General features: G+C 39.4%; 1 protein-coding gene across 1 annotated transcript in view; it reads left to right on the forward strand.

Annotated features, from left to right (window-relative positions):
• Positions 1–1,888: 1,888 nt before the first annotated feature.
• LOC119426789 (E3 SUMO-protein ligase PIAS1) overlaps positions 1,889–25,980 on the forward strand; it is a 96,524-nt gene continuing 72,432 nt past the window's right edge. Inside the window, exon 1 of the mRNA XM_037694373.1 lies at positions 1,889–1,988. Coding sequence (XP_037550301.1) covers positions 1,889–1,988 — 100 coding nt within the window. The remainder of the gene's footprint in view (positions 1,989–25,980) is intronic.

Genomic DNA, 25,980 nt, shown 5'->3' on the forward strand with positions numbered 1-25,980 from the left:
TTTTGTCATTGATTAAAGGGAAAAAATATCTGATTTAAAAAGACCTGTTATCCATCCAACCATCCATCCTTATGTTTTGCCTCTTATCCATGGTCTTATTCCAGGGGCAGCAGTTTAATCAAAATACATCATTAACATCCATTTCTTGCTTTGTATTCTGAGTTCTTTTTATTTATTAGTTCATGTATTTTATTAACTTCCATGAAATGAACTAAAAAAATCATTTAGTAAAAATCCAAATCCAGTTAAGATTTATTTTAAAATTAAAAAAGACAAAACACAAAAAGTAAATGTGCATTCACGCAGACTTTTTGTTGCTCTCATGTTTTCAGTCTTACACGGCTGTAAGTTTATCAGCTACAGTTTGTTCAGTCTCGTCCGACACTCTTTGTTGCTCTTTCTCCAAAAAGAGATGAATGAGAAGCTGTGAAGATTATTTGTCACAGACTGGTGGATCAGTTCTAATATTTGTAAAGTATTATCTCAGGGCCAGATGAAACTGCAACAAGAGCCACATCTGTCCTGCGGGCCTTAAGTTTGACATGTTTCAGAGGATAAATTAAATGGAAGATCTTTTTCTAACCCTGGGCTAGACTTTTTATATTGTTGTATTTCTATTTGTCCACCAAATGATGGCGCTGTTGACAACCTATACATGGTCCAGTTACAGCATCTCACAATGCAAATTAAAAATGACCCCAAAAAACAAACTAACTAAAGACACTTTGCATGGAAACGTTAGTTTTCCTTGTCAGTCTCATGACCTCATATAGTCTCAATGTTTATTTTACAATTAGCTCAACCTGCAGCATCCATGTGTCAAACTCAAGGCCCGGGGGCCAAATGTGGCCCTCGTTGACATCTTATCTGGCCCCCAAGATGTTATTTTAAATGTAAAATACTTTGATCACTTTATTGTTTTCAGTAATCTTTGATTATGATGTCAAAAGTGCAACAGAGAACGTCAAATGAGACCAATCAAACTCTTGTTGAGGAACCTGCAACCAAGAAAAGATGTAGGATATTTAACTTGAGTTCATGTAGATTCTGAAACCGGTCCATAGTCTGAAAAAGGTTTTAATTTTGGCCCCTTTTGTAAGTGTGTTTGACACATCTGATGTAAACCATCAGTATTAAGATAATTTAAATAAACTTTGTGCCACTTTAAACAGATGCCTCAGTCTTATAAATGATCAATGTTTTGATCAATAGAACAGTAAGAAGCACAAGGTTTATTCCTCCATTTACATTTTGCTCTAAATACAAAAAAAAAATTAAAAATAAAAGACCAGCTATGACAAATCTAACACAACAGATGGGCTTTAATATCTCTAAAACCTGTACAGTCACCTGCTGCCAGATCACATGATAACAGAAGAAACATCAGAAAACACAATTCAACTTTTTAAAACTCAATATCTTTCCTTAGATATTGGGCAATATCAATTCACAGTGCAAGAATAATTCGTAATCCCTGTAAAAACGCACATTTACATTTTCATTGTTTGTTTTCGGATGCCTGTGTGGTTTGGCCTTTTTTTTTAAATACACCTTTTAAATTAAAAATAATCTTGGTACAATTCGATTGTATAAACTTACCGGTAGAGTTTCTTTTTTGTATATTTATTCGAAATGGGTTTTGATTAACTTTTACTATAGACCTAACAAACTATTTTGTTTTACAGGTTTATATTATTGTTCTGTTTACCACTTTATGATGCTTTAAAAATAATATTGTAAATGTACTCACTGAAGAACAATTTCTATTCTATTCTATTCTATTCTATTCTATTCTATTCTATTCTATTCTATTCTATTCTATTCTATTCCACAAACCTTTCGTTTTTCCTCTCCTCGTTTGTGTTCCTGAACTCAGCACCGTGGCTGCATGCGCGTTCACGCAGCCCTTTGCGCGTCCCAGTCATGTGACAACCCCTCAGCGCGCCTGCGCACAGAAACAGAAGATGGCGGAGAGTGCGGAACTGAAGGTAAGGCGCAGCCTGAAATCGTGATAAATTTACCCGGTTCAGCCGCGTTTGTTTGCGGCGCCGCGCAGTTCTTAAGCGTCTTAATCCTCGGGGGGGCTGAGGACTTGTCGGCTTCGAGATTAACCGCCGAAACACGGCAGAAACTTTTTTTCCCCTTTTGAATCCGCGAGCGCCAAAGCTCGCGCGAACATCATGTTTATGTTGATATCGAGAGGCGCTGGTTTGGTTCGGAGCTGTGTCCTGTTGGACCGTTTTGCTCCTCTCGCGCATCGTGTGTGCGCGTGTTGTTTGAGTACGAAGCTGTAAGCAGAACGCTTGTTTTGTTTGAGCCAAAACAATATTTTGAATGTGTTTTTTTTTTTCCACGACTGCGAGGCGGTTCGAGCTAACGGCGCCGTCACAGCTGGCTGTAGATTGTTCTTTAAATACTCGTGCCACGCATTGTTCTGCGGGTTCTTTGAACGAGTTTGGGGTGTTTAATAGTTCCTAAGCCGGGCTAGAATGTACCTGCGGGTGAAATCGATGTGGTAGCTCACCTGCGGCTCATTACCTGTTGATAAACACACCTCTTCAGGTTAACGGTCCTCTTGGCAGCTGGTGCCCGTTATGTCAGCATCATGGTCGGGTTTCAGTCTGCACCTGGACGGTCCTGGGCGTTTACCTGTCCAGACCACATCTGGCAGCTATTGATCAACTTTGGTCTATGTTGAGACTTTCCACGCCTTGCTTCAACCGGAGTGCGTGTGGATCTATACGTCGTGCTTTGTGCCAGCTGCTTGTGTTCAGCTGCAAGGTGTAATAAAAGGGTTTATTGACAAGCCACACGTGGGCTTCCTGTAAAGGTCATCAATAGGAAGAGGGAGAAGTGGTTCCAGGTCTGCCTGATTTTCATAATTCAGGTCAAATGTTTGGAAACAAGACTCACATTTCATATTCTACGAGTGACCAGAAACAACTGATTTGAGATCAAATCGTCTTGCTTGTCTAAACAAACGGTGGGTTGTGCATTTTTCAAACAGACTAGGACAATTGAATGATTGGAAATTGAGTAAATGAAAGTATAACTTTTTTTTTTTTTTTAACTTTTCCGAAATGAGGATTATTTTTAAAACAACAAAGTCCATGCTCAATAATCCAGGTATAAAATCCAACATTTTTCCGTCAGGTCATCTGGACAGTTTCTTTTTTTTTTTGTGCTGAACCGTTTCGCCTTCAATCCAGAAGGCTTCATCAGTCAAAGAAACACACAACAAAACTGATTTCCCCCCCAAACAGCTTACTCCAAAGTGGAACAAACCAGTTGTGCTTGTGATGACTTTGTTGTTTTCAACCAGTTTGACAAGACTGTCAACAAGGAAGAGGGCCGGCAATGGAGGAAGAGACCATCTTATCACAAGCACAACTGGTTTGTTCCACTTTTGGAGTAAGCTGTTGGGGGGAGAATCAGTTTTGTTGTGCGTTTCCTTGACTGATGAAGCCTTCTGGATCGAAGGCGAAACGTTTCAGCACAAAAAAAAGAAACTGTCCAGATGACCTGACTGAAAAATGTTTGATATCCTTAAAACGGACCATTAGTCAGTAATGTTTTCTGCTCTGAAAAAAGGTTTGTAAACTCAACCATCCTGGTAAATAAATGCAAGAAAAGGTTAAATCATGTCATCTGGAGTTTTTTTTTGGGGGGTGGGGGGAGTTTCATCTTTCATCTGAAGGACTTCCATCAGTCTGTGGCCTTCCAACCCAGATCTCTTATAAATGACCCTCGTTGATGTGTTTCAAGCCAGCCTCCTATTGAATTCCCAGAAACCAGCTTCTAACGCATGCAAGAAGGGGCCATCCGTCCAAAACAATAGATCATCATGCATAACAATCAAATGCTTTAGACCAGATGGCAAGCCTCAGGCTGATAGTCTTTCGGATGGAAGATGAAATGTTTCTCCCTAAAAAAGGGAATGGTGAAATGAGTTCTCTGCATTGACCCCATCACCCATGAGATGCACCCAGGTGGAGCAGTGGGCAGCTATGTAAGCGCCCGGGGAGCAATAAGGGGTTGGGTGTCTTCTGCTCAGAGACACCACGACAAGACACATGTCCAGATGACACGATTTAACCTTTTTTGTGTTTTCAGCTCTGCTCATAAGTTTTCCTCAATGGGAGCCATCCTGAATTTCTCTTTATCTTTACCAACAATCCAAACTTTCTTGCAATACAAAGTGGTCTCAATCAGTAGTTTTCCAGACTGATCTTTCAAATGTTTTCCTCAAACTTTGACTTCTTTTTCAGTCTAGTACAGTTTACAGATGGATGTTCAGATTGTCGAACCACTTAACCCTGACCCGTTCAGGTATAAAAACACTCAGAGGATGAACCAGTGTTATGTCTACACATAGCAGACAACCTAAAAACCTGGTTTAAATTGAATCTGTTAGAATATCTGTGTAACCAGCAGCTTCACACAAACAATTTACAACAAAGTGATTCCCAAAGAGATGTTAGCTATTTGACACAGAACACAATTTTCAGATACTGTTTTTAGGTCTGACATTTCTTGTCTACTTCCCCAATTTTCTTAAAGCAAAAGCCAAAGATTTAAGACCTGGAAAAAACATACAAACAAAAACAAAACAAAACAGAAGAGGGGTCAATTTGAGCCAAAGCCCATTAAAAACATAAAAGTCTAAATACTTGAAAACAAAGGATCAGGGGTGGTTTAAAACATTTGCACAGTCCTGTGTTTATATGCCAAACAATTCAAAAGGGGAACATACCTAGAGCAATATCAGAATGTTCCATCTCGACTGCTGCTGTTGGTGATAAAAACTAATAAATGACATTTGATCTTTTCAAAGTTAAATAAACTCATGTTTATCGACGACGCATGAGTTTATCCCTCGTGTGTCGTTTGCATCTTTACAGAACAAAACAATTAAGATGCCGCATGAACTGAACTGTGTTGCTAGATTTCTATAATTTGATGATTTCTCTTTGGATAGTTTGTGAATCTTTCTGCACGATGTGAACACGTTGGTTAGATCTCAGCACGAGTGTTAGATCTACAAAGTGGGATGATGAATATCTATGAAATCACACCAGACTTTTCGTATTCGAAGAGCTCATGGGTCGAGTGGAATATCTTCGGCTGATAAAAACATCTCCAGCTAAAGTCCTGTTTGCAGGCTGGAAGAACTGTACATGAAGTGCAAACCTCTGTGCAGGTTATCTGTTAAACGTGCAAAGTAGTTGGGCTTGCACGGCAGCAAGTCAACTGATCGATAGATCATCGATCATTTTACAGGGCCCCTAATGCAGCACTTGAGATTAAAACATGTTTCTTTGAATGCATTCTTCGTTAAGTATTTTAATTAAACTGCTTGAAAAATGATTAAATGTTCAATAAATCAGTAGTGAAAAGACAATAGGTGGTGACCACTTCTATGAAGTTTATTTTTCTTTAAACACGTCGATGGGAAGTTTGTGTTGTTTGGTTCTTAATTAGTGTTGGCCCTGCATTGGACCTTTTGTTCAATAGCAGGATGTTGATATTTGCAATTAATCCTGGATAATAAAACAAATAATGTCTGGGTTTATGTCTTCAAACAGCTGAATTTGTTTTGAAAGTCAGACGACTAGGAGGAAAAGGTAGTGAGGACAGAGTGAGGTGGAGGAGGAGAACTGAAGAGGGAACAGCAGAAAGAAGATCACAAGGCATCACTCAGACAGAAAGCAGTGACTGGTGTTCATGAAAGAGAGAACACAGTGACATTATGTAGACCCTCGTTAAGAGTTTGGGAGTAGATTCTTTGGTAAACTTGTCATAATATTTAAAAATAAGTGAGTTTTTTCTGGTTCACAACTCATTATGTTTCACCTGTTTACAAGTCAGTGCAGGAAGATGCATCTTCATGTCTTGCAGCCTGATGATACTTCTTAACAACAAGTAACTACTTTTCAGTTAATGAAAGTAAATGCCTGAACTCAGTCTGAACTCTGCTGCTCTGTCTGTGCTGCTGATTAGCCATGCTGCTGATCTTATGCTGCTGATTTCATGTTGCTGTATTCATTCATACCATTTACTCACCACAGACTCAGGCTGCTGTTTAATATACCGTATTATTTTGCATCACTAGTGTTTAGCGTAGATTTTTTTTAACGTACGGTTAGCATATATCTTAGTGTGTAGCTTAGCTCCTTATCAGTTTCCGCTAGATAGCTTGCAATGGTGGGGCGCTAATCTTGTCCGTGATTTTTGTCGACTGGGGGCGGGGTGAATGTGCGCCGTTTGTACCGGCAGTTGTTGAGGGGAGAGAGACAGAGACACGGCTGAGCTGCGCGCTGTGTGTACAGGCAGTTTTCGAGCCGGGGGTGGGGGAGAGACAGACACAGCTGGACTGTGTGCCGTTCGTACTGACAGTTTTCAAACGGGGGTGGGGGGTCAGCGTGAGGGTTTCAGTGTTAGAAAAGATTTTTAGGTAGCATGCGTGCACTGCTAGCTTAGCGCTACATCAGTGCTGACAGGTGGGGGCAGGGTGTGTGTGCGCAGCTCGGTTCGGTAGGCGGGGTGCCCCACTTGTGTAATGGTAGGGGAAACACTGCTTTTATACCGTTTCTTTTTATACTTTATATTTTACTATTTTTGGGTGTAACTGGGACCTTGAGTGCACAATTTCATTCCATCTCATGCACCACATGTGACGCAAATGACAATAAAGAAACTTGAACTTATTTTATGAAGTTGATTTTTATACATAAAAAAGTCACATCTTTGTTGCACCGGTCCAAATCACTCACTAAAGTGTTCAATCACCACAGAAGCCTACACGTCATGTAGCAGCTATCTGAATAGCATCACTCACAGACCGTCTTAGTGTTAGTGTAGTTAGAGATTCAACAGGTTTTTTTTTTTAGATGTACGTTTTTGATGCATTGGGCTTCTATTGCAGCTTCACATTCATCATCATCTGGTAAAATCCTAGTTGTAAAGTTCATTACTGCTTTATTGAAGAGTTGGAGCTCCTGATTAACTCATGGCTAATACCGGTAAGTCAGCTTGGTCGTGTTCCACGGTTTGGTTGAACATCTTCTTTTGGTTTCAAAGTATTCATTCTAGGGGTGCACCGATAAATCGGCCGGCCGATCGATCGGCCCCGATTTCCTTAATTTGGGGAGATCGGCGATCGGCCGATCTTTAAATGAGAAGCCGATTTTATCCACCGATCTTATCTGCCTCCGGAAAGGTCTGAAAATCAGCTGCTGTCCCCTTTTGCTCCACTGTGAGAGCTCACACACAGGTCACTCGGAGCAGCCATGTCGTCGGTTTGGAAGTTCTACGCTGTAAAAGAAAATGAGCCAAAGATCGCAATTTGCAATTCGTGTAAAGCCGAAGTAAGTCGTGGTGGAGCCACCACCAAAACCTTTAATACAACAAACCTCGTTCGCCATTTAAGAAATCACCACGCCGCCAAGTATGCAATGTTTGAAGAGAGCAACCAAGCTAAGGCTAATGCTAAAGCTAGCGCTAACAAAGAGGCAGTCGGTGGGTCGCTGTTAGCTTTTATGAGCAACGAAAAGAGCAAAGCTACCACGAGGAAAGTGATGGAGTTCATGGCATTAGACGACCAGCCATTTTCAGTCGTTGAGGACAAAGGTTTTAGAAGCTTGATGCAGCACGTGTGCCCACGATATAATATGCCGAGTCGGAAATATTTTTCTGATGTTGCATTACCGGAGTTGTTCAGCCAAGTTTCGAGAGACACCCGCAGCCTGCTAAAAGCTAATACAAATACACTCAGCTTTACAACAGACATCTGGACTTCTGATGTAAGTTTAATGTCCATGTTAAGTTTTACTGCACAGTGGATTGACGAACAGTTCGAACGTCATCAAGTACTCTTAAACTGTAAAGAAATGGTGGTGTCTCACACTGCGGCCAATTTATCAGCAGAGTTTAAGGCGATGCTGAATCACTGGGAAATCGATAATGGAAGAGTTCACGTTGTTTTACGGGATAATGCTCGTAATATGGCCAAAGCGCTGGATGATATCAACCTGAAAAGTTTACCCTGCCTGGCACACACACTGCAACTGGTTGTAAATGAGGGACAGCTGGCGCAGCGCAGCATCACAGACATGGTGGCAACAGGAAGGAGAATTGTTGGACATTTTAAGCATTCATCACTTGCCTATTCCCGACTTTATGACATACAGACACAGTTAGGTCAACCCAGGAAACGATTACAGCAAGACGTTTCAACGAGGTGGAACAGCACAGTCTACATGCTGCAGTCGCTGTTGGAGCAGAGACGTGCTATTGGCGTGTATGCTGCTGAGCATGAGTTACCAGCCACACTCACAGCACACCAGTGGGAGCTACTGGACAATGTGCTCACCATTCTTGCACCTTTTGAGGAACTCACAAAGGAGATTAGCTCATCAACAGCTACAGCAGCAGATGTCATCCCAGCCATCACTGCACTCAAGCGGATTTTGGAGAGGCAAGCGAGCACAGACCGTGGCGTGGGTACAGCCAAAGCTACGCTGCTGGAGGCTGTTGTGAGAAGATTCAGCAACATTGAGCATGAGCCCCTGTACAGCTTGGCCACTGTTCTGGATCCAAGGCAAGTAACTATTAACATTCTATTTTAGCCATAATGACTTTTAGCCTACTACTATATTTCAACAAACATTTAAATTAAATTAAAAATAAAAATTTATTGATTGAAATGCATTTCTTTATTTACATGCAAGTCATAAAAACTGTTAATGTATACAAAACACAATGATTGACCCATCTTTCTTTGTTTATGCAAAACAAGGTACAAGAATCGCTACTTCTCAGCAGAGGTGAAAGATGACGTGAAACTGCTCCTTTTGACCAAACTTGCAGAGGGGGAGACCAGATGCACACCTGCTGCAGGAACATCCTCTGAAGTGGGACCTCCTGCTATAGATGAACCTGCAGCCAAAAGGCGTAGTCTACTGTTTGCAGCTCACGACGAAATCTTAAAGGAGAACATTGAACAGGAGCAACAGCTGGCCAGCCCTTCAGCTATGCAGGTACAGAACTACCTATCTGAGGTTCCTGTCGAAAGGAGCCAGGACCCATTGGTCTACTGGAAGATCAATGAAAATCGTTTCCCTCATCTTGCTCTACTTGCCCGAACCTATCTCTCTGCCCCATGCACAAGCGTTGAAAGCGAGCGCCTGTTTAGCTTGGCTGGACATGTAGTAGATGAGAAAAGAAGTCGCCTGTCTGGTGACAAAGTAGAAATGCTTTTGTTCATCAAGAAAAACCTGCCACTAATGAAAGTGACTGGAATAAGTCTGTGAGAACTAACTTACCAGTGTTAGTTCTTATTACCCACTGACTTGAAAATGTTACACTTGTTGCATTATCTTTTTTTTTTTTTAAATGTAACAAGTGAAAGAGTTGAAGGAACTGAACATTTTTTTTTAGTTAATTTTATAGTTTTAACAAAAATTGTGTAAACTTCATTTATATTTCAGAATACTACCTCATGACAAGTTAAAACAACAAGTTTGTATTGTTTCTAGGGTATTTTTCAAGGGTATGTTTTACAATAAAATAAGATTGGTAAATTGAAGGTGCATTGTGATCTTGTAACACCTGACACTGTTGCTTATAAAAAAAAATCGGTATCGGCCAAAATCGGAATCGGCAGTTCAGACTTTCAAAAAATCGGTGATCGGTGATCGGTGATCGGCCTGAAAATTGAAATCGGTGCACCCCTAATTCATTCCATTCTGGGGGACACACTCTGCACACTGGTTATAGTTTCCTGTTATTTTATAAAACCTGAGCTCTGTTCGGTGTTGATGGGTTGAAAGCAGCATCACAGTGATGCACAACATTTTATTCCAAGTTTCATGCAGGACAGCTGTGTGAAACAAGTTAGTTGCACAGCCTTTGTGCAGCTACAGTATTCAGATCTTTGTAGTTATTTATTTTCATACTCTAAAGGTGTAAATCTTTGTTTTGCTTCTGCACTGATGCAGTTATCTATGTCAAATTAAATCTTAATAACAGCAAAGTTACATAATTACACATGCAAATGTAGTTAAACTCTCCAAACGCCTCTAGCTTTATAGGTGAAGCTTTTTATATGTTTAAAATCTACTAACATTGTTGCCATCAAATAGTTTTTGTTAAAAAATGTTAATACGAGTTTTGTTTTTAAAAATGAAACTTGATTAACTGTAATTAGGTTTGTCAAATACTCAAGTAAATACTACTACAGACCCTTAAGATTGATGGTTTTTTTAATACTACGAGCCGTTTAAGGCAGCAGCCCACTCGGTTGACAGAACTGAGGGATTACATTTAGTCTTTGTTTCATTCAATGAGAGTATATTTTTCTGGGGTTTTGAACTGATTTCATTTTCAGCCCAAGTTATTATCTGTTGGGTTGATGCACTTTAAAAAAAACATAAAACTAATCCATCAACAATGAATTACTGCTAATAAAAACTGGCATGTTTACAATAGAAAGTTAAAGCAATGGCAGTGATTTATCCCTCTCATTTCTCCTGTAGTAACTATATTTTAGGGACTTGAAAACATATCTGAGCCTCGGTAACTCTATAATAATACTCCTGTTAGGTAAAACGTGACTTTTTTTTCCGATGAGAAGTGTCTTTTTCTCTGTATGCTTCATGTTGTGTGAGTTGCATCAGCACAAAATTGGTTGTGATGTTGAATTCTGCATCATCCAATTGTACAAACATGCAGCTGTGACAGTGTGTAGTGAGTGCAAACCATAAATATTAATGGGAGGGTTTTAGCATGTATGTAAGCACCTGTTAGCTTTGTGTCATATACTGTTGCACCAATCAGCTTTTTGTTTGAAAAGATCTCAAATTTGTCAATAAAGCTGAAGTTCAGGCATCCTAAATATTTTCCTCCAGTGCCTACAGATTTATTCTACATTACAAATGTGTACTGTGAAACATAAAGCTGCACATTGTCAAATCTTAGAGGATTGGTATTTTAATGTGAATAAGCAAGTTAAATTTATTATAAAAACAGTGATGAAACAATTCAGCTGTATTAATATAATTGTTGAGACTTTGCTCTTACAGTAAGTTCTGATCTGAAAAAATGAAAATTAAACAATATATTTATATAATATATAACATACTGTATCTACGTAATATATATTTAATATATTTAAACGTACTTGGTGTATTACCATTAAAAAATACACACACATAAAATTTACTAAAGAAATGCTGATTGCTGGGATGTAGAAGGATGTAGAAGTTATACATAGAAATGGACTATGCACAGCTCTGTTTTGTTCTTGTTGAATTTGGCCCATTCCAAATTCTCTCATCACAATTAACAAAATACTTAAAAAAAAACAAAAAACCAAAAAAACATTTATTATGTTGCAACAACCGCTACAATCCTGCTGCAATGTAGTCACTGTGGTTCAATTTATGGGTTGTATTCGAAGCATGGGTGCTAAAACCTACTATGAGGGCAGCCGACTCAGGACTCGGAGGTCCTGGGTTCAATCCCCAGTCATTGCACACCTCGTGGTGTCTCTGAGCTGGACACCTCATCCCCAGTTGCTCCCCGCGTGCTTTCAATAGCTGCTCACTACTCCACCTGTGGTGGATGGGTTAAATGCAGAGAGACAATTTCACCATTGTATGAGAACACTGATAAAAGAAAGTGCTGAAAGTGTCAGCACAGCGATCGTTTGGTCAGTTTTCTTAAATTAAAAAAGTATATCTTAATTGTAGACCGGCGAGCATCAACACTTGTCAGATAATTATGATTGCTCACATCAGAAAATCAGATAAAATTATTTTGCAGCTGCAATAAAATGAAGAAATGATTTAATCTGATGTTATCAGCATTATATCTCTTAAACTGATATTTTACAAAAACAAAAATACATACCGATACATATGACATGGACTTTAATAGCTTAAGGTGTGCAAATAAGATGAACATGTTAAGATGCTTTAATTTGGATTATGAAGCAAATGTCCTGTAACTCTTTTTAGCTGGGTATTATATGCACAAATACCAGTCTTTTAGACTAAAGCAGGGGTCTGCAACCTGCGGCTCTGGGGCCACATGCGGCTCTTTGGTCCCTCTGCAGGGGCTGTTTGAAGCTCTGACCAAAACTAACATGAAATGTATTTCTTCTTTTTTTTAACTTTATTTTAAACACACCAAAGAAGACGGTTTAGCAGTTTTCCTGCCAATTTTCTGCAAACATGTGAATGATAATAATAATGTATATGTATTGTCATTATTGTGTGCAATTAGATTGGTTATCATTGCTACCTGTAACAAGTCTCTGTCTTTTATAATTATTTACTCAAAGTATTCAAACAGATTGCCAACATTTCAATTTACAACATCAAACGTAAGGAACAGGTTATATTTTCTTAAATTCATTGTTTACTGAAGTTTTCTTGCTCCCTTTAAAACCAAAACCCTCAACCTACATGAACAGTGGATATTCAAGTTTCTAGTTACCTCTACACCTTTTGTGCTGCCTTTTATTTTATTTTAAAAAACTGCACACAGTATAAATGTTGTTAGCGGGACATCACGTCTTAGTTACGTTGCACAAAAATAAAACATTTTCAAGTGTTGGGTTGACTTGTCACTGGTCAAGGCTGGTCAAGATACAAAAGTCAGACAGTTCCAGTCACCAGCTACAAACATGTTGTCGGTTTTATAACATTTTTTCTCATGGGCTGATGGGTGCCAGCTTCAGGGTGAAAGGCCCTTCAACCTTTAACCTTTTTATCAGTAATCCAGACCCTTACTCATGAGGCAGCATCCAGGAATGAGCTGCTGATTCTTTAAAGTCTAACCTAACATTACTGCCACAGTTACCTGTTCTTTGTCAGAGATGCTCATGGCTGCTAAACATTATGTACATAATAAGTGGGATCTAATTGCTTTAAATCTTTCCTGTAAATCTTGTGGCTGCCTTGAATTGTGAGACAATGTCGTCTCGTTTCCTCTGGTAATTAAAAGCATAATGTATCTCACAGTTAATGGAATTAAAAAAAACTCTACCACATAGATACTTGGTGTGTTTTCTACCTGCAAATAATAATATTAATAATAAAAACGATATTAGGTCAAAATGTTTTTTAGTTCTGCACTTGTTGCACATATTCAGGATTGCCTCAGGCTGTATAATTTTATACCTTACAGATTGAATCAGTAGATAAAGCTGCGATGCCGTCATCTCAGAGAAAATTCACTCTTGTGAAAGCTTCTGATGTTGCCACCCCCCCCCCCCCCCCACACACACACACACACACACAAAACGTGTCCTGTTGCATCGCATTTTGCGAGAGCGGAGTCCCGATCCGCCTCTTTGAACTGTCTTCTTTCTTTTCTGGAGCTGCTGCAGCAGCAACCTGGCAATACAAATGACTATCTCTGTGCAGGCAGCTTATAGGTGGAGACAGTCTATTTGTAGAGCCTCTGGCTAGGTTAATCCCTAATGATACGGGCCCTCTTCTCTGCTTCCTTACATCCTCTCAGCACCTGCCTATTTCTCTTATTGCCATTGTCATTATAGCTGCAGTTAATTTCCAGGTGGAACATAAGTAGACGTTCAGATGGAAACTGCCAAAGTGGATGATGATGGTTCTCATACAGTATGTTGGTGCATTTAGTTCTGTGGTTTGCAGGCTTGTTGTTGCTTCTTTCACGAGTCTTTAGGTATAGTGAGGATTTCCATGGCATTGTTCAAAAGAATAAAAAGCCTGGAAATATGAAACTTTGATGAGTGCTAAAAGGGAAGTTAGTGGAGAACAGATGCTGAGAATCCCACAATGCAGGACTTACAAATTACTTTGTGTTTCTTCTGTTACAGAAACGTCAGAGATGGTTAGCGTCAAACCAGCTGGAACAAATTGCTGTAGAGGTCTTATTGCCTTTGTCTGTGCTCCCTGTGTTCGCTGAAGTTTACCAGTTCAGGCAACGTGATCCAATGTTTGCAAAGTCAAACCAGCATTTAACCTCCTTTATTGTCAGGCTTCTTGCCCCGTGAGGGTCCGTGCTGTCTGCACTCATCGACTTTTGTGTGGTTTTGCAGAGATGGAGCTTTTCCTAACTCCTGCGGTGATTTAGTTACACAGTGCCGTTGCCGTGGAAACGTGTCACATTTAAGATGGACATGGGTAGGCAGAGCAGCTTGAAGCCCAGTTGTGTGTTTCCAACTTGGAGAAAAAGAAAAAGCATTTCTTCTGTTACATTTTTAAGATGGTAAACTTTCAAATACAGATATTTTTGGAGTGAATTAAAATAACAAGTAAATAAAGTGTTCATTCTATTGCCATTCCCTGCTGCATGCTTTGGAAGCTGCGTAATATTTGTTAGTTACTCGATTTGCAGCTCTGTACAGCTTTCTTGCAGAGTTGTGCCACTTTTGGGATTTACAACTGATATGTCCTCATTTGTTCCTTTGTGGCATAAGATTAGGCATAATACATGTATCAGAGTTAGTTTCTAATCGCTAATATATTTTAAATTTCCAGTTCATGATTTAATGCCATGGTTCCAATTGTCAGACGTCAAGATAATACCAGAAATAGTACATTTGAAAAGTGCTTTGTAAATTTTCAAGACAGTTTTCTCAAAAACCTTTGTCGTCTCATGTGCCTCTTTTTAGAATTGATGCAAACATTCATTCAACATTTATTTATACAGGTTAGTCTCAATGAGTCACGAGTACTCATTTATAAGAGAGACCTATTTTAGACAAAACCACAGATAAGGTACATACAGCAATAAACAACCATAAAATGCATATAAAATGAAAAGTAAATAAAAGTAGTGATATTAAAACAAAATAAAATCAAGCTACATTATGAAACGAAGTAACATACTGAAAACAGGAATATGTCTGCTTTAGTTTTTCCATTGAACTTAAAAAATGTTTAATATTCCTTAGAGAGGTCAAGTTGACAGCTTCAGATCTTTTTGTAAGGAAACAGGAGCGGACTAGGAGAAGGCCTTTTTGCTGAGTTCAGTCCGCATTGAGGGTACGCTGCAGGTAATGATGTCTCGAGAGTGCACGCTGTAGCTGCACTGACGAAGTGACATATAGGAGGAGATGTATGAAGGCAGCAGTCCGAGGAGTGATTTAAAGATGAAACCGTACCAGTGAGAGAGTCTGTGTGAAGATAATGGTGACCAACTGACCGACGAGTACAGGGTGCAGTGTTGGGTACGATAGTTACAGAACATTATAAATCTTATCGCACCATGATGGACAGCGTCCAACATCTGCAAGGTGCTTGCAGGAGCATTCATGTAAATGATGTCACCGTAGTCAGTGGAGGGAAGGAAAGTAGCAGCTACAAGGTGTTTTCTAGCAATCATAGTTAAGCAAGATCTATTTCTGAAAAAGAAACCCAGTTTTAATTTCAATTTCTTTATGAAGTTTTCGGCATGCGGCTTAAAAGAGAGATATGCATCGACCAAGATTCCCCAAGTATTTGTAAGGATCAGCAAACTCAATAGGAACACCTCCCATAAGATGGGAGGAAGAACTGCTGGTACCAACTTTCTATTTGACAACAACATCCCTTTGGTTTTATCAGCATTTAGCACCAGTTTGAGACGGAACAAATCTGACTGGGTGATTTCGTATGCAGATTGTAAAAGCTGGAAAACCTTAGCAACTGTTCTATCTAGACAATAAACAACCGTATCCTCAGCATAGAAATGTAAGGATGCATCAGGAATGATCTGACAACATGTGAAGTATGAGAATATTTGTACAAATTACCAATCATTTAAAAAGCCAATTGGATCTTTTAATAAGGGCATGTAGAAGCTTAATGTTGGCATACTCTGATGTGTCCCTATGTTAAAGCTTTCCATGAAAGAAAACACAAGACAGCTAAATGAGATGCACAAATCACTCATGTGACACCTTCTGATCTAACATTTTCTTTCCCAACTTTAAAGACTAATGAAATTTAAATGTAATATCAAATGTCAGACACCTTTGACACAAACACAAATGTTTATCTGTTCTGCAAAGTCATTTCCTCTCATATGTGTGTAATGTATTTTTGCGACACCTGCGGCCTGTTGCCAGATGTGATAAAGTAAACACTGGGAAGTCCACGCTTACTGTGGAAATAAATGTTTTTATTGAGTCCAGAGGGGTCGTAGCCTCTCTGCTGACCTGTGACTTCAGGAAGTGCTGCTGAACACATGGATTCACCAAATGCTCCTCATTCTTTAGGAAGTGTCTCGCTGTGGCCAAAAATCCTTCTGTGTTTGAGGAAAAACAACTAAATTATCATGCCCAGCTTAAAGCTGCTCAACTCTACTCCATCAAAAAGATCCTAATTTTCTAATCATCATTATCAAGTAACATATTTAAGCTGAATTAATGTGAGATCAAGGTTAATATGATTATAACTACCGGTATATCTGGTTTGTTTGCAGTTCAGGTTAGTTTCTTCTGTTAATCTAGTGAATTTGTAGCCATTTTTTTATTTTTTACTGTATTTATTTGCTTATCCAAACCGACTTGTAATGGATCATAATCAATTCTTTATAGTTTTTTGTTTGTCGCCTATCACAAGATCTCTCCTGATTTATTAGCCCTCAATGTGTTTGAAATGACTCTCAGCGACTACCTCATCAAATTTCAGTGCAATAGCTGTAAAACTGATTAAAGCATAGTCAAGTTTTGTGCTTGCTAAAGTTGATTAGCTATGGTGGCCATGTTAACTTGGATTGTCTTCGAAAGTTAAACTGTAGATGTTCATCTGATTTTACTTATTGAAAGTTTCATTTAAGAACAACTATTTCTTGATTACTCTGACTCATTTTTCAATGTATTGAATCTTCTAAACAACTAACTTAAAAAAAAAAACCTTTTAATCCAAGAACCATAATTCACATTTATTTGTTCATTTTATTTTTAATAGTACACTTTGCATTTAAGTTTCAAGTGCTAAAATGTAACCAAAGACTTTCAAAATAAAATATAAAATATTGATTTAAAGTTCCAATATGGCAAGTGAATAAATGATGCTCTTATTGTTTATGCATTTAAAAATAAAAATCGTGAATATTCAGTTTGTTGTAAGGAAACAGTGCAAACTGCATCAAACTGGGGAGAAATCATGAGAGAAACAAATACAACACAGCTATTTAAAATCTAACATTAACATGTTTACTTAACTCAACCTACATTTTCTACTATATATCATGCTAATGAATTGTTTTCATTTATTTTAATTAAAAATTAGTACAAATAAAATAATAAATACAGTGCTATGTGTTGTCATAATAGGGCAGCACGGTGGTGCAACTGGTAGAGCTGCTGCCTCTAAGTGAGCAGGTCCCCGGTTCAAACCCCGGTCCAGGGGCCTTTCTGAGTGGAGTTGGCATGTTCTCTCCGTGCATGCGTGGGTTTTCTCCAGGTACTCCAGTTTCTTCCCACAGACCAAAAACATGCATGTTAGGCTGATTGGTAACTCTAAATTGTCCCTAGGTGTGAGTGAGAGAGTGAATGGTTGTTTGTCTCGTTTGTCTCTATGTGTCCCTGTGATGGACTGGAGACCTGTCCAGGGTGTACACCCCTTGCACAGTGATTGTTGGACACGGGCACCGGTGACCCCCGTGACCCAAAATGGAAGAAGCGAGTAAAGATAATGGATGGATGGATGTGTTGTCGTCATTGTATGTTCCCATAAAAAAATGAAATTGTGTCTCTGCATTTAATCCATCACACATGGGATACAACCAGGTGGAGCAGTGGGCAGCAATGTAAGCTGCCCGGGGAGCAAGTCGAGATTGGGTGTCCTGCTCAGAGACACCACGAGATGTGCAATGACCGGGGATCAAACCCACGACCTTTGGGTCCTGAGTTGGCTGCCCTGCCCCTACACCATCTCAGCCCCTGAAATGAAAAATGTATCGGAATTAGATATTAATTTAATCTACGCAATGAAATGTGTTTAAGCTGGGCTGGGTAAAATTGTAAGGTTGGACAGGTAATTTAAAGTATGTAGGTGTTGTGTTGAATTGTGTTCCCCTGTTGAGATCTGTTTCTTTATTTATCTTTTCTCTATTCTTAAGATATTTTATCTCTGGAAAACTTTTACTTCTCAGCTTGTTCTGAAAATGTTGCAGTTGTGGACCTTTGTTTTTCCACCATGATCATTTGTAGCTCGATAGATGTGTTATTTCAGTATAAACGTAAGAAATTTAAAAAATGGCCATAAAACTTGTCTTCTCATAAAATATTGCAGTTGATCAATTATCATAATTGACAAAGTTTTTTTTATTTTATATTTTGACTTGAGGTACATTTAATCTCTCAGTTGTGGGAACAACTAAACATGGAGGTCTCTTTCTTGTTTTATTTCACTAATACCTAAACTGATGAACACTAACATCTAGATTTAATTTGGAATTAAAGTTTACAAAGTTAATATTTTTAGCAATTTTCAATATTAGGGAAAGTTGCAAAACAATCTTTAGAGATTTTCTCTTTGAAGGTATTTATTTATTTTTTATATGCAGAAAACAAATACAACAAATCAAGTCAAGTAGTTTTTATTATCATTGCATTATGTGGTACATGAGGTGGAACGAAATTATGTACACGGGATCCCAGTTCCATCCAACAACAGCAAAAATATAAATTGTAAAAAGAAACAGTAAATAAGGATCTAAGATAAGAAATATGCTAAACACTAACAGTACAAAACAATACGCCGAACAACAGCAGCATGAACGAGTCTGAGTGAGTAGATGAGTACGAATGAACACAGCAGCATGAAATAATCAGCAGCATGAGATCAGCAGCATGTATCACCAATCAAGTGTCATTAGAGTGATTTTTTTTTCACAGTGATTATTCTGGTTAGAGATTCATGAGTCTAACAGCCTCAGGGTAGAAGCTGTTCCTCAGTTTAGTGATTCTACACTTCATGCTTCTCAACCTCCTTCCTGAGGGGAGTGGGGCAAAAAGTGTGTGTGCTGGGTGAGTGGGGTCCTTCTTGATGCAGGTGGCCCTCTTCCTGCATCTGGAGGTGTAGATGTCTGTGATGGTGGGGAGACTGACTCCAACAGACTTCTGTGCAGCCTTCACCACTCTCTGCAGAGCTTTCCTTTCTGCAGCATACAAATACAACAACATATATTTTCTTTAATGGATGGATTATTTAATAGCTTTAATAAAACTATGCTTTCTGTTTTTCCCCATCATTATTTTCTGCAAGATGTGTAGGAGAGAGAAAATTAAGCCTTGTGCTTCCATCAAATGGAGCTCAGAACTAAACCACAGGAACGTAACTACAGTCCAGAGATGAAGCCTGTCATCAAAGAGGCTACGCTCAAGATAAAAGGCATCTGAGGTCCTGCACAGCCTCCTACTACTGTCTCTACTATTCCCTTTTATCTCCAGTTCTGCCGACTTGTGCCAACTCACAAGGATTTAAAGGGTGCAGTGGGGTGCTAGTTCAACTCCTTGGGGTCTTCTGCTCCTCTTCACGCTCACACCACAGCATTGCTTTGGTAATTAGGTTGAAGGTAGAAGTTGATCCTTGTTTTCAACTTCCGTTCCTTCATTCTGCCCTCAACAAAAGGGGTGAGGTCAGAGATAATTAGGCAGGCAATTTGGTTCAGCTCATTCATGGTTCTTCTGTGTCAGTATTTGCAGCTTCCTGTCTGGCAGCAAGCTCTATTATTTGGCTCCTTACCAGCTTGATGGACCTGCACTATTTTGGCCGCAGATCAGAAACGCCCTTTTCAACAACTTCTGCCGCTCAACTTTGAAAGCAACTGGTTTCAGATCTCTTATCAGCCTGTGGCAAGCAGGGAAGCCTCAGGTGTGGTGGAACAGCATTTAATTTTTTTTTTCATTTAGCCTTTATTTATCCAGGTTAGTCTCATTAATGAGGATTCTTTGTGAATTAAGTCCAGCTGGGTTGCCTGATTTGATCCGGCTGCAGGAAGAACTGCCTTCATCTGCATACTTGTTCCCAAATGTTCTCTTTGTTTGTTCCACAATGTGCACAGTGATTTTGGTACTACAGAGGCAGGAGGCAAAGAAAACAACAGGCGGAGGCATTTCATAGTTAAGCCTGAGTCAGTGAAGCTGGAAGGCTAAGAGGTGGGGGGATGGGAGGACAAAGAGGGGAGGAGGATGGGGTGGGAGCTGGCGCTTAGTGCACAGCCCTAGCCGAGAGTGGGAGCTTTATATAATGGCCAGGTAGTACAACCTCTCCTTCCACCCCCATCCACCTACACGCCTGCTACGCACCCACACACAAACACACACATCCTGCAGAAGCTTTGCAGAAACTGCTTGGCACAACATTAGCCTCACCATCTCCCATCTTTTAGAGATGAAACACTGCATTTCTGCACACCTTTAAAGCAAAGCGCTGCAGGTTTTTTATTGCTAGCCAACATAAGGCGCTCAGTACTCTTGCTTTGTATAATAACTAGCAGGATATTTCAAAATTTTTCCCACCACTTGATGCTGTGCTGTGAGTTTCACCCACAGCTGCTGGTGATCTGAATGACTCATGGCTTTGTAGGTGATTTTTTTTTCTTACAACTATAGGTTGAATTCAGGTCATTTACCACAGTTTTTTTGGTCAAGGTAAGTCTGTTGTTGGAAATGGAAACGATTTTCAACGTTTTGACATTGAACTTGTTTTAATCACGTGCTCGTTGAGGAGAGAAACAAGTGGGGACACGTGAGCTGTCAGCATGTCAGTTTCGTCTTGTTCCACCTAAATTCAACTTCCCTGTTTGCAAATCTCATCAGGAGTCAACTTACAAGGAAAACAAGTGAAGTATTTGCTAGTCGGTTGACTTTCCTGGTTGTTTGTTGTTCTTTCGGCTGCTCCTTTCTTCAGGGGTCGCCACACTGAGGGAACTCGCATGAAAGGTTTGGCAATTGTTTAACACCGGATGTCCTTCCTGCCGCAACCTTGACTTGAACTCACAACCTCAGCACTGACCACAGAGCTACCGCATCCCCCAGTTAGTTGACTTTTCTGTAAACTACTTAAAAAAATGGCTTGGAAGTGAACTGAAATGCTTTTTGATGCCTTAATTTTCAATTTCTGATCCAAGCAACAGCTCTAAGCTTTATTTGAGCTGGTCTTAATAAAAGTATTTCGTGTACAACCCAGTCCTGAGTCCTGCAACGTGTTGAATTTCTCAAGGGAAAAACATGACTGCTTGATTATGAAAAAAATAAAAATAAAATCATAGTCACAATTATTTTGATTATTAGGTCATTTTCACACCAGATAGTCCGGTAGACTCGGTTCGGTTCGGGACCAATATTCATGAGCTTTTGTTTACATTTGAGCTGGTGCGTTTGCATTCACACTGCACTGTGCAGTCGAGTCAACCTGTTGAACCAACCTATTCCCCCGCTCGCCTGTGGGGGCGCTGCACCAAGAACTACTGAAAGAAACAACACAAAAACCTCTGAAGACACGTCTTCTTCTTCTGTAAATAAAAATAAAAACGAAGTGGCATCAAGTTTTAGCAGTTTTATGAGTTGTATTTTGTCATTTTTCAAAAATGGACTCAGCATGAGCAGAAGATGAGACAGAAGACCATGGAAAATATTGTTTTTCCACACAAGTCAGCTGACGGCTCCATATAAGGTCAGAGCAATGTGTTTGTTTACCCTGCGGAGCGGGGTCTGGTCTGTTTACATTTATACTGTCCTCGAACTGCGCTGGAGTTCGCTTCTACCGGACCGAGACCTAGGTTTTAGCCCGGGCCAGAGTTCGCCTTTTTGTTCCGTGACAGAATTTGGTGACGCGTTCACACCTCCCTAAACGAGCCGGACTTTCTAGGAAAACGAGCTAGAGTTTGGTTAAAGCGGACTAAACAGGGCTAGTGTGAATGCACCTTTATTCTAATCATGATTACTTAACACAATTAGGCATTGATTGAGAGAATGTTGCATTTATTTCACTTTAGGAAGCATACTGTCTAAAAAAAGGTTGAATGAATACATTGCCTTGAACATAGATTTTTTTGTTGTTGATAACTTCTTATTGAACTTTCCGCATAAGAAAACAAAGTCTTTATTACAATGTAAGCTCCTGGATAAAATACTAAATCCATATAAATAAAACAATCATTAAAGCAAACACTTCCACTGTATTGTAAGATCCCATAAATTCTGTTTCCCCCAGTTCTGTTTTAGTTTATTTCTGATTTCCATGTTTTGTGATTCAACCACCTTTTTTTTAACTTTAAAAAAAATTGTTTTATTATACAGTAGAATAAAATCTGTAACATACCGGTAATTAAACATGCAAATTGTCATAAATTTAGACAAATTTAAACAAAAAATACAGCAAAAAGTGTTTCAGTTCAACCAATCAAGCTTTTTAACAAAACTGAATACTGTGCTTTTGTAAAGTCCTTAAAATCTGCCTGTAAGTCATTCCTAAAAATATAAAAAGTAAATATTCAAAGACTTTTCTAAAATGAAGTTGGTTTTTTCCCATTTTTGAAACAGTTTAATTTTATTCTAAAGTTATTCTGGACAACTTTTAGCTACTTCTGCTCACATAGTTGAGCTTTAATTGTTCTCTGGAATTGATAGTAGCTTTATTATTTTTAAAGGTAAACTAATTTCGCTCATACAGCTGTAAAGTTTTTAGTAAATTCAAGTCTTGTTTCTTCTAACATGTCAAAGTGGAACAGATTTAAGTAACAAGCTAATGTTAGCTCTTTTCTTTGTATTCTTCTGACCTATGGTTTGGGTCATTACATATAATTTGGCAACAAAACCTACTGCCAAATTCTTCAAATTTAAGCACATTGTTTAGAAATTATTTAGCTGTAAACTGCTTATTATGAGCAGATGTGCTGTCCATTTAGAAAGCAAAGCCCAAAAAAAATTACGTTTGCAAAGCAGATAATAAGGAAAAAAACATTTGTTGATTAAACTATTTTTGTGATCGTCTAATGACAAAATCAGAACTACAAATTTGTTGAATTGCACAGCAATCATAAGTGCACCTTTAAATAAAATTGTCTGAAAATATTTATTGTGAAATGCAACCTCAAGCAGTCACTGTGGGAGGAGTGGGCTACATCCTGAGCAGTTCACAAGTCCATCACTGGGACACAAACAGTAGAAATAAATTAGACAACAATTCACTTGCTCACTCACATATAGGGATAATTTAGAGTTACTAGGGGTGGGCGATATGGCTCAAATATAATATTGTGATATTTCAGAGCATTCTGACGATAACGATACATTTTGTGATATAACAAAAAAAAAACAGAAATCATAGTTATTCATTTGACAAAATTAACTTAACATGTTGCTTTGCAGTATTATATAAAATAAAATAAAAACAACAAGGATTAATTTTACTGAAATTATTTAATAAAGTATTCAGTCTCAAAGTATAAAAATAAAAAATAAAAATGATCCTTCTGTTATTTAGATTGAAAAAGTCTGCACAAAATATAGATCAACAAAATCTACCACAAAAACTAAAATGCAAATTAAGTTTCCCAAAAGAAATAAATAAAATGAATCTTAAGATCTGTTGAGCATAACTGTAACATACAACAAAATATACGTTGCCTTTAAATGAGCTATAACTTCCAGAACTTGTAACAAGGTGATCAGCTGACCCTGAAGCTTGTGGTGTTTCAGCTTCCTCTGTTCCTGCAGGAATGTTTCATTTCTCTGATGCTCTGTCTTTGATCACCTGACTCTTTTCTTGGTCCATGGACTGTGGAGACAGACCTACGCATGTTTGTACCGTCAGTTTAGAGCCGGTGGGTGGGAAGAGACCCACTGTGCCCGCACCGGCATCCCAGAGTGGGGTGGGGGGAGAGAAAAAAGCCGAGCTGTGCTGGTGGATGGGGAGGGAGAGACAGTTGAGCTGTCACTGTCTGTACCTGCAGTTTAAAGCTGGGTGGAGAAACACACCCAAGGCACGTTGTTTGTTTTTAGCATTTTAGCTAGCTATAGTATTGTGCACAGCTAATTAGCGTTACGCCTGTACAGACAGGTGGATTGGGGGGGGGGGGGGGGGGTGCGCAGTTCAGTTTGGTAGTTTGGCGCACTCGATTCTGTTAACGGGACGGGGCAAACACTGATGTACAAACCGGATTCCAAAAAAGTTGGGACACTAAACAAATTGTGAATAAAAACTGAATGCAATGATGTGGAGGTGCCAACATCTAATATTTTATTCAGAATAGAACACAAATCACAGATCAAAAGTTTAAACTGAGAGAATGTATCATTTTAAGGGAAAAATCTGTTGTTTCCAAATTTCATGGCGTCAACAAATCTCGAAAAAGTTGGGACAAGTCCATTTTTACCACTGTGTGGCATCCCCCCCTTCTTCTTACAACACTCAACAGACGTCTGGGGACAGAGGAGACCAGTTTCTCAAGTTTAGAAATAGGAATGCTCTCCCTTTGTCTAATACAGGCCTCTAAGGGTGCATTCACACCAGCCCTGTTTAGTCCATTTTAATCAAACTCCAGCTCGTTTTCCTAGAAAGTCCGGTTCGTTTAGGGAGGTGTGAACGCGCCATCGAACTCTGTCACGGAACAAAAAGGCGAACTCTGGCCCGGGCTAAAACCTAGGTCTCAGTCCAGTAGAAGCGAACTCCAGCGCGGTTCGAGGACAGTGTGAATGTAAACAGACCGAGCCCCTCTCCGCAGGGTAAACAAACACGCATTCCTCTGACCTTATATGGAGCTGTCAGCTGCCTTGTGTGGAAAAACAATATTCTCCATGGTCTTCTGTCTCATCTTCTGCTCATGCTAAGTCCATTTTTGAAAAATGACAAAATATAACTCATAAAACTGCTAAAACTTGATGCCACTTCGTTTTTATTTTTATTTACAGAAGAAGAAGAAGACGTGTCTTCAGAGGTTTTTGTGTTGTTTCTTTCAGTAGTTCTTGGTGCAGCGCCCCCTCAGGCGAGCGGGGGAATAGGTTGGTTCAACAGGTTTGCTCGACTGCACAGTGCAGTGTGAATGCAAACGCACCAGCTCTAATGTAAACAAAAGGTCATGAATATTGGTTCCAAACCGAACCAAGTCTACAGGACTATCTGGTGTGAAAACGACCTAATTGTTCAATCGTCTTTGTCGCATCGTCCTCTTTATGATGCTCCAAATGTTCTCTATAGGTGAAAGATCTGGACTGCAGGCTGGCCATTTCAGTACCCGGATCCTTCTCCTACGTAACCATGATGTTGTGATTGCTGCAGAATGTGGTCTGGCATTATCTTGTTGAAAAATGCAGGGTCTTCCCTGAAAGAGATGACGTCTAGATGGGAGCATATGTTCTAGAACCTGAACATAGTTCTCTGCATTAAGATGCCTTTCCAGACATGCAAGCTGCCCATGCCACAAGCGCTCATGCAACCCCATACCATCAGTGATTCAGGCTTCTGAACGGAGCGTTGATAACAACTTGGGCTATCCTTGTCCTCTCTGGTCCAGATGACATGGCGTCCCAGTGTTCCATAAAGAACTTCAAATCGTGACTCATCTGACCACAGAACAGTCTTCCATTTTGCCACACTCCATTTTAAATGACCCCTGGCCCAGTGCAAACGTCTGAGCTTGTGGAGCTTGCTTAGAAATGGCTTCCTCTTTGCACTGTAGAGTTTCAGCTGACAACGACAGATGGCACAGTGGATTGTGTTCACTGACAATGCTTTCTGGAAGTATTCCTGAGCCCATTCTGTTATTTCCTTTACAGTGGCATTCCTGTTTGAGGTGCAGTGACGTTTAAGGGCCCGGAGATCACGAGCATCCAGTAGAGTTTTACGGCCTTGGCCCTTACGCACAACGATTGTTCCAGATTCTCTGAATCTTTTGATGTTATGCACGGTTGATGATGATAACTTAAAAATCTTTGCTATTTTACGCTGGGTAACACCATTCTGGTATTGTTGCACTATCTTTCTGCGCAACAATGGT

This window comes from Nematolebias whitei, chromosome 2 (genome assembly GCF_014905685.2).
Source record: "Nematolebias whitei isolate Nwh7 chromosome 2, NemWhi1, whole genome shotgun sequence".
In the NCBI taxonomy this organism is placed as follows: domain Eukaryota; kingdom Metazoa; phylum Chordata; class Actinopteri; order Cyprinodontiformes; family Rivulidae; genus Nematolebias; species Nematolebias whitei.